At 34.1% G+C, this 10,626-nt stretch overlaps 1 protein-coding gene across 1 annotated transcript; it reads left to right on the top strand.

Moving 5' to 3' along the window:
• Positions 1-601: 601 nt before the first annotated feature.
• LOC142178109 (uncharacterized) lies at positions 602-1,903 on the top strand. The gene is made up of 3 exons (XM_075247438.1): positions 602-1,024; positions 1,139-1,185; positions 1,375-1,903. Exons 1-3 carry the CDS (start codon positions 602-604, stop codon positions 1,901-1,903), a joined length of 999 nt encoding a protein of 332 aa, XP_075103539.1.
• The last annotated feature ends 8,723 nt before the right edge of the window (positions 1,904-10,626 follow it).

Genomic DNA, 10,626 nt, shown 5'->3' with positions numbered 1-10,626 from the left:
TGTGACCCCCCCTATTGAGTGTATTCCAAGTATTGTTGATTATAGTGAATCATATCCTTGTTTAGATGAGGCTGGTACTGACTATAGCTGGAGTGAATTAGGATCTGACTCTAGTTATGATTTTGAGGGATGTCATTTTGAAGGATATGATTCTGAAGAATTACATTTCCTCAAAACACACAAAAAAAGAGACATAACTGAGAATCTGAATGATTACAAGGAGATATATAAAGGCATGGCCTTTAAGGACATACCAGAAGCTAGGAAGTTTATGAAGTTGTATGCTCTAGCCAACAAGAAAGTCTTAAAATTGAGGAAGAGTGAACCAAGGAGGGTTAGGTATAGATGCATTGTGGGTTATCCCTTTGTTTGTTTAATATCCAAAGACGATAATGCAGGGGTTACTGTAAAGACATTAGAGTCAGAACATAATTGTGGCACTGCATATGATAATAGTACTGTTGATTTCAATACCATTGTACATTACTTTAAGGGAAAGCTATAGGATAATCCTAAGTATAAGGTAAGAAAGATAGTACTTGATTTGAAAAGAATTTTTGAGTTAAATGTGAGTCATGAGAAGTGCAAGAGAGAAAAAAGAATGATATTGGAGACCTTAGATGGGAGTTTTGTAGATGAGTACAACAAACTTGATACTTATGCCATTGAATTGAGGGAGAGTAATCCATGTAGTGATGTAGTGATTAACATTTCAAAAAATGCACTTGAAAATGGGAAAAGAATATTCTTGAGGATATATGTTTGTTTCAAAGCTATGAAGATGGGTTTCAAGTTAAGGTTAAAACCATTTATTGGTGTAGATGGCACATTTTTAAAAGGAAAAGCCAAGGGTCAATTGCTAGTTGCTGTTGGACAGGATGCACAAAATCATTTTTATCCTTTGGCATGGGCAGTTGTTGATAAGGAGATAAAGTATTCTTGGAACTGGTTCCTACAATTGCTTCAGGAATCTCTAGACCTTAAGGAAGGAGAAGGAATCACCTTCATGTCAGACATGCAAAAGGTACTTCTGTCCAGTTTTTGTTTCCGGATTTGTTTTCTTTCTGTTGTCATCTACTTCTGTCCAGTTTTTGTTTTTGAATTTTTTCTTTCTGCATGTTTTCTGAATTTGTTATAGGGATTAATTGAGGCAATTAAAACTGTTCTACCACAAGCACATCATAGGTTTTATGTTAGACATATCGAGGCTAACTGGTGCAAGACATACAATACTGGAGAAAGCAAAAAACTGCTTTGGTGGTGTTCATGGTGCACTTATGAAGAAGATTTCAAAGACCAACTAAGCAAGCTAGGATAGTTGAACAAGGATGCAACAGAGAGTTTATTGAAGTACCCACCACAGTCTTGGTGCAGAGCTTATCTAGATACAGTTTGCAAGAATCAGTCAGTTGATAACAATTTGACTGAATCATTCAATTCATGGATTCTGGAAGTAAGGCAAAAGCCAATCATTAAGATATTGGAAGACATTAGACTCAAAGTTATTAACATGATGACAAAACATAAAACTGAAGCTAGTACATGGAGTAATGAGTTCAGTCCAAAGAGCCTAGAACTATACAATGAATTCATGGAGATTGCTCTAGTGTGTAAAGTTAATTCCAATGGAGAAGGAGGATATGAAGTTAGTGAAGGGTCTGACAAGTATTGTGTCAACTTAAGTATAAAGAAGTGCACCTGTAGTGCATGGGACCTTACAAGAATCCCATGCCCTCATGCTATTAGAGCTATACTTCACAACAGGGGTGACCCTTTAACAGAGATGCACTGGTGGTATAGTAAGGAGGCATTTCTACTTATAGACACAAGCTTCAACCTGTTAGAGGAGAAAATTTTTGGAAAATTGACCCATCACAAGAAATGGAGCCCCCAGAGTTGGTGAAGTTGGCTGGCAGGCCAAAAGTTAAGAGGGATGGGCAGAAGGATGAGGCAGTTAAAAGGCAAGGAGTGTAGTCACAGTCCAGAAAAGGTAGAATCATGACTTGTGGAAAATGAGGACAACCAAACCATAATGTAAGAACTTGTGCTCAAGTAATCTACAGTTTGCATATATGCTGAACTTGTACCTATTTATGTTTTCTAACTTTGTATTTTAATAGCAACCAAAGGGAAAGTAGCTAAGCAAGGGAAAACAACCTTTGAAAAGGACAAGAACTTTGTTAGATTCTGAAACAAAAGATGAAATACACTGTTCAGCACCACAAATGACACAATCATGTCAGGAAAATGGTCAATCAAGTATGGCTCCAAATTTCCCAGAGATGGAACATAATGAAGATGTTGTGGTTAGGCCAATGGTGATATCAGAAGTCAAGACAAGACTTCAACTGAGGCAGCAGGTAAACTTATTAGCTGAGACAAGATCAATCATCTTTACTGATGATCACACTGGTGTTAGTGAGCCCACAAATCTTCCATATTCACCAGCAGGTCTGATGTGGAAGGGTAAAGCAGCTACAACTTCAAATCAGTTAGAAAAATAAAGGCAACAGAAGATTGGCAAGCTGAAGATAAGAAAAGAAAAATAATCAAGTTGTTTTATGTAGTTTTGTATTTATTTTGGGATGTAATTACTGCAAACTTAATCACAGTCTCCTGTTTAATGTTCTGTTAATATTGGTATTGGTAACTGAAATGGATGTCATAGTAAGATTTAGGTTGTGTTAGTTTTTGGGATTATAGTTTGACATCCAATCATCAGTTTCACCTACTAACTTTACTATTTTTGGTGATATATAGTTACTGCATTGACAGTACTTCTGATATGTAATTACTGCATTGGTGATAACTGTCCAGATTTTACTGCATTGGTGATATGTAGAATGAATTTACTGCATTAGAGTAATGCCCAGATTTTTACTGTTAGTGAATTGCCCAGTTGTTTACTGCATTAGAGCCATAACTGCCCAGTTTTTTCTGTTAAAATCCACATTATTCTATTCTGTTAAATTAGGCATTAACATGCCATATGAAGAACTATATTTAGTGATTACAACCAAGCTGACCAACACAATAAATCCAAAAATAAAAGGTATACTGTACTACACAAAATGCCATAGTGCACTACACAAAATGCATTCATAAAAATCTGGATTACAACCAAGCTGACCAACTTTTTCCATTCATGAAAATCTGAATTTTACAACAGTTAACTTCATCAAAACCCTACTGCACTACATAAAATAAAAAATTCATTTCATCAATAATGCTACAAAAAAATCCGACTAACAGTGCAAATGCAACCATAATGAACATCTTCATGTGCATAACTTTCACTTCCATCTCCCTTGCTTTATTCACTTCAACATCATTTATAGCCTCCAAAACATCAACTTTTTCCATCAATTTATCCCTTTCAAGCTTGCACGTATCCAACAACATATTCAGCGTCATGATTTTGACATTGACAGCATCTAATTTAGACTTGAAATCATTGATTACTATCAACGCTTTGTCCGGGAAGGATTCGTCTTGCCATTCCCAATATTCACATGACTCGTTCTTACAAATACAATCAATAACTATGTTAAAGAGCAGAGAAAATAAAACTTTAAATGCATCGACGAGTAATGAATCACCAATGAAATTCACACTTACTTCAGGTTTAGCACACTTGTAGAATCTCCTTCTGGGGTTGTTTGCAGTCGTCAAAGTGAAGTTGTTCGCAATTTTCCCTCAGTAGCACCTCCTTCTCGATGTAACACTAGAACTAGACATCGAACCAAGACTATCAGATGTGTTGGTCGAAGAAGAACAAAGAAATTTGAATGAGAAGTTATAGCATTTGAGTTGTGGAAGAGATGGAGGGACATCTGCAGATATGAATGAACAAATTAGGGTTCACACATTAATAAGGGTGAAGGGTCTAGTATTTTAGGGTCGGGTTGGGTAATGGGTTGGATCGGATATATACTAAATTTAACCAGATAATTTCGGTGTTGCCACATGGCCCATCTGTTAAAAATAAGGATATTTGTGCTTAATAGTATAACGGCAGGGGCTTTGTTGCTCTAATAGTATAACGGAGGACTTATTTAAACTATTGATGATAGTAGAGGGACAGATCAGACCTTTTCCGTTAAAACAAACCTTTGCTTTCAAAATTAGTGTCCAATCGTAGGCAACCTAATTATAAGAATATGCTCTAACGGATCGGAGTAGCCAACGCATAAGAATAGATGAAGAGAGAAATCAAAGTATTCTTCTTTCTGCCAACTTCTCAAAAGTTCGCTGCAAACGTACACATTTTGGATGCTCTTTACATTTCCTTTTTCTTTTTCAAGATATATTTTCTCCAATCAAATATATAAGTTTATATCATTCATTATTATAGCTTTTGAGTGACTTCCAAGATTAGTCTTGAGGTCTTATTCAACTGGACAAATTGGAGATGGTATTAGACAATTTAAGCAGCAGAGGTTTGTTTCGATCGTCCATGATGTACAAATAATACTGTTGTGGTTTGATTATAAAAAAGATACAACTTCATCCATAAAAAGGTGAGATTAAATATAACTTGAGGTTTCAGTTTTCACAATTCACAACTTTTATTAAATTCATTACATAGGTACCTTATATATGTAAACTCTTTATTCAATACTAGTATTCACTAACCAATATTCACTCTTTATACAATTAATTTTTGTTACAAGAAAATAGATACGAACCAGTGTTCAATTTTTAAACTTTGATTGTTAAATTATTAGATTCAGACGATATTCAATTATCTTGATCTCGACAAATAAGTCACGGTATGATGATCTATATTGATCATTTACAGAAATTTATATTTTTATTTTTTGATATAAATTTATTTACTCAAAGTATTATTTTATAATATTCATATATTCTCTTACAAAATCGTGTACTATATTGCTTGGCATATAATAACTAAAAACAGAAAACTTTTAACTTGAAAAGTAAATTATGTAAAAACCCTCCTGACTTATCTAAATACCCTACTAACGCTTCATATCCTTTTTAACAGTTACAACCCTAAAGAAAATCTAACACGTACTAACAACTCCCAATTGAAGAAGGTCAATGGAATTATGTGTTTGCTTGGGAATTTGCAACTTTACAAAAAAAAGAAAACGGCGTGTTTAAACTTTAAAAGTACAAAAGGTCTTAACTCAAAAGTTAAATTACATAATTGCCTTTCTACTTAACTTAAATCTCCTACTTAGAAAAAAATATTAATTAAATACAAAATTTATTTGAAGAGGTGTAACCTTTCATAGTAGTATTAGTCCGTAATGTTCAAATGTGGCTGCCTTTATTGAGCCTAAAGGAGGGAAAAACACGATTGTTTAATTTATACTATCTATATGTATCAAAAATTATATTATGGCAAAATCTTTTTATGTGGGATACGTTTTTGTCAAAAGGTATGTAAATTGGTGATTGTTGCTTTTATGGATTTTCTTCTCATACAAAGGAGTCTACCTAACGTGTTTAGAAAATAAAAATTCACTCGGACCTTGCGGACAGAAGGAAAATTATGAAAAACATCAATCGCATGCAAAAGGAACAAAGACAAAAGGTGGCGGTCTTTGATATAATATGCAAATCTCTTGGATGAGACTCAATAAATATCGGGTTCTATTTTTTTAACTTCACTTTATTATTTATTTATAAATTTCTACCTTTTGTGAGTTTTATTTTTTTGTAAATATTAGGATAGATGACATACTCATGATGATCTTGAAATGCATATTAAATTTATATTTTTGATATGTTGTAATTGTTATTTCATTGCCAAAAGCATTTAGTTAGCAAAAATTTATATGTTGCATACTTGCATGCTTAAATCACGTTTAGTATATTTTTAAATTGTGGGATGATATTCGATTACATAAACAATATTAACCCTTGACCAATATCTAAATATAAATTAAAAATTGATTACTCTCATGATTTCAAGTTGGTGTAAAGAGAGTTTATTTTCAAAATGATGTTGTAGTATAATGTTATACTAACTATCCTATTACATTGTTGTCTCTTAATTGAAACTATTATCAATAAAAGAGCCATATGAATGGTCTAATATTATAGAGAGAGAGAAAATTTTTATGACTTTCGTATTGCAAAGAAGTGGAATAGATAATAATCTAAAGTTCTTGCGAAAGAATATAAATATGGTACAAGAAGCTTTTGTGGTTGTAAAACATTGTAACATAACCAAAGAAGTAAAGTAGAAGTATGTATTAAAAAGGGCAGTCAAGTGCACTAAGCTTGCGCTATGTGCGGAGTCCGGGGAAGGGCCGGACAACAAGGATCTATTGTACGCAGTCTTACCCTACATTTCTGTAAGAGGATGATTCATCGGCTCGAACCCGTGACCTCCTGGTAACATGACATTAACTTTGCTAGTTACGCTAAACAAGTCGGATCGTTACAGTATATCTTATAATGAGTAAAACATTTATTGTTAAAATTATTTTAATTTATTGTCTATCTCAAACAAGAATGTTGATCATGATTCATGTAGAAAATACAAAATTATCTTTCTCTACCAAACCATATTATGTTCAGTCAAAATGGCAATCAAAGTAAAAATAGTGAAATAACGTGTTCCTATTAACAAGTCACAAAATATATACAAGCAGCTTCTTTTAATAATCATGTGACAAAGTGGAAGGACTTCTTTGAACCAAATAAGAGGTAATATATTAATAACGATTGATTAAATCGTGCTAACCCCAGCAATACGTTAGTGCACAAAGAAGTTGAAATAGTAGCTTTTACTGACAACACCATTGTAAAGGAATCAACTAAGGACATTGCCACCCAAAAATATTTCAAATAGTTTTTTATCCTTGAAAGAGGCAGAAAATTTTAGTGATGACACTATCTTTGGTAGTTATTTATAGAAATTTATGAATTATTTTGTACACAATTAATTACTAATACTTATTACTAATTTTTTAATCTCATAATTTTAGATATAGTTTGCATGTTAGTAACACGAAAATCACTTATTGGAGAAATATGGACTTGGAGAAGAGAGTACAAATGAAAAGTAAATTTAAATTATACACATGAAAAATATTTTGGTGTACTATATAAAATTATCACTTAGTTGAGATGCTTCATTAGATTGTATCTCAAAAATTTAAAATAAGTAAAAATATCATATGTATCTAATAAAATTTTAATTTTCGTTATTGTAGGTTCAAATAATATCCAATCATCTTGACATCGATAAAGAAATTCACCATAAAATGATCGTCACTAATTTTTTCATAGAAATTTGTATGTTTTTCTTTTATGTTTAATTATGTACTGAAAATTATTATTTTAATAATATTTATAATAATTTGCAAAATTATGCACTACATAGCTCGGCATACACGTGCAACGCACGTGCCGAGAAACTAGTACGATTTAATTATAGCAACTCTACTTATTATTAGTTTTTCGTTTTTACTTCACTCAATTTTAGTGTTATCACTTTTTTGGTTTCTATTTCTCTTTTTTACTTGAATAAATTTAGAATATATTTTTTTTATTTTGTACTTAAGGATAAATATAATATTATTATTTGCTAAATTCTAGGAGTTGAAGATTAATTTTTTCACTATTGATTATTATTCGAATATTAGCTGATGATTATTTTTGTTTTAATTATCTCTTTATAATGTTTATATGATAGTTATTTATTTGTACACAAAATTAATTAATAAAATATCACATCAAATAGCACAAAATGTTATTTAAGAACATTTATACCAACAGTAAATCATGGTATACCAAAAGTTGAATCATGATATATTTTTATTTATGTTAAAATATTTATATTAACAGTTGAATCATGATATACTTTGTCTATGTTAAATGATATTCTCAATATTCTTGGTATACTATATGATTACTGTTGAATCGTGGTATACTTTATTTGAATATGTTAAATGGTATTCTTAATATTTTTGGTATACTATATAGTATACCATGATTTTGTTATCTTGGTATACTTTGAATTACTTGTATTTAAATATATTCATAATATTCTTGGTAACTATGTAGTATACCATGATTAGAATTGGATTATGATATACCATGATTACTATTGACATGGTATACTGTATGGTACACCAATAGTTAAATTATGACATACTTTATTTATGTTAAATATTATTTCTAATATTCTTGGTATACTGCACATTGATATATCATGATTAGTATTGAATCATGGTAAAGGCTATTTATAACAACAATAATAAACCCGGTGTATTCCCACAAATGGGGTATGGGGAGGGTAGTGTATACGCAGATCTCACCTCTACCTAGTGAAGGTAGAGAGACTATTTTTAATAGACCGTCGGCTCAGAGAAGGTGAGAAGAAGAAGAACAAGAAAAGAGGAAGAGGAAGAAGCGGAAGGGGAAAAAGCAGAAAAAGCAAGAGAGAAGAAAAAGAAGGAGAAAAGAATAAGAAGTACCAAATAGTAGCAATAGGGAAATACGATATTTCTAATAGACCGTCGGCTCAGAGAAGGTAAGAAGAAGAAGAACAAGAAAAGAGGAAGAAGAGGAAGGGGAAAAAGCAGGAAAAGCAAGAGAGAAGAAAAAGAAGGAGAAAAGAATAAGTAGTACCAAATAGTAACAATAGGAAAATACGATAACTGAAGAGAACTAAACAATATGACGTAATATAAATCTAAAAATATTAAAGGACATGAGTGTTACTAATATTACAGGTAAGAAAAGGAGAAACTATCAACTACTTACTACCTTTCTACCCTAATCCTCGACTTCCACACCTTCCTATATCAAGTGCCATGTCCTCAGCAAAGTAGAGCAGCAACATGTACTGCCTAATCACCTCTCCCCAATACTTCTTTGGTCTACCTTGACCTTTTCTCAAGCCCGCATGGCCAACTTCTTGCACCTCCTAACAAGAGCATCAATGCTTCTCCTCTTAATATGCCCGAACCATCTCAGTCTCGACTCTCGTATCTTGTCCTCTATGGAGGCCACTCCTACCTTATCCCGAATAACTTCATTCCTAATCCTATCACTCCTGGTATAGCCAATAATCCATTTCAACATCCTCATCTCATCTACTTTCATCTTTTGCACATGGGAGTTCTTAACTGGTCAACACTCAGCTCCATGCAGCATAGTTCGTCGGACCACCACTCTGTAAAGTTTAACCTTAAGTCTGGGTGACACATTCTTATCTCATAGAACACCGGATGCGAGACTCCATTTTGTCCATCCCGCTCCAATACGATGTGTGATATCCTCGTTGATCTCCCCATTACCTTAGATAATAGGCCCGAGATACTTGAAACTACCCCTCTTGAGGATAAGTTGAGCTTTGCACTCCAAGTATTTTATTTTGTTCCTTCTAAACTTGAAGCCTTTAGATTCCAAGGTCTGTCTCCAAACCTCCAATCGCTGCGTCAATCTCACCTAGCATCTCTTCGATCAATACTATATCTTACGAAAATAATATGCACCATGGCACCTCCCCTTGGATGTGCCATGTCAGCACGTCCATCGCCAAGGCAAATAAAAATGGGATAAGGGTAGATCCCTAGTGTAACCCTATCACAACTGAAAAGTGTTTCCCGTCACCTCCCATAGTCCTTACCCGAGTCTTAGCATCATCATACATATCCTTAATCACCCTAGTGTATGCTACCGGAATGCTGAAAACCTCCAAACACCTCCACAAAACCTCCATCGGAACTTTGTCGTATGCTTTTTCAAGGTCAATGAATACCATATGCAAGTCCTTTTTCCTTGTCCTATACTGATCCACTAATCTCCTCACCAGATGAATTGCTCTATAGTAGAACGCCTCGGTATGAATCCGAACTGGTTCTCGAAAATAGACACACTCCTCCTCACCCTAGCTTCCACCACCCTCTCACAAACCTTCATAGTTTGTCTTAACAGCTTTATACCCTTATAATTGTTCTAATTTTGGATATCACTCTTTTTCTTGTACAACGGAACCATCATACTCCACCTTCATTCTTCGGGCATCTTCTTTGTCTTAAAAATAACATTAAACGACCCAGTAAGCCACTCCAAGCCTTCTCGGCCTGGGTTCTTCCAAAATTCTACCGGGATTTCGGCTGGCCCCGTCGCTCTACCCCTGCGCATATTACGCATCACCCATTCCACCTCCTCTACCTTAATACGCCTACAATACCTAAAATCACGCCGACTCTCGATGTGCTACAACTCACCCAACATAATGGTTATGTCCGCCTTCTTATTCAACAATTTATGGAAGTATGTATGTCATCTTTGTCTAATATGTGCCTCATCCATCAATACTATACCGTCCTCGTCTTTGATGCATTTCACTTGGTCCAAGTCACGGGCCTTCCTCTCCCTCACCTTGGCCAATCGATACAACTTCTTGTCCCCGCCTTTGCCTCCGAGTTCCTCGTACACACGTTCAAATGCCGCAGTCTTAACCGCCGTAACTGCTAACTTTTCCTCTTTCTTTGCCTTTTTATAACATTCCCAATATGTCCTATTTTCCTTCTCGTCTGTGCTCTCCACCAGCTTCAAATAAGTCATTTTTTTGGCTTCCACTTTATCTTGGACTTCTCAATTACACCACCAGTCCCCTTTGTGACCCCAGAG

The sequence above is a fragment of the Nicotiana tabacum genome, chromosome 24 (genome assembly GCF_000715075.1).
Source record: "Nicotiana tabacum cultivar K326 chromosome 24, ASM71507v2, whole genome shotgun sequence".
In the NCBI taxonomy this organism is placed as follows: domain Eukaryota; kingdom Viridiplantae; phylum Streptophyta; class Magnoliopsida; order Solanales; family Solanaceae; genus Nicotiana; species Nicotiana tabacum.
This window is presented reverse-complemented; position numbering and strand designations above follow the sequence as displayed.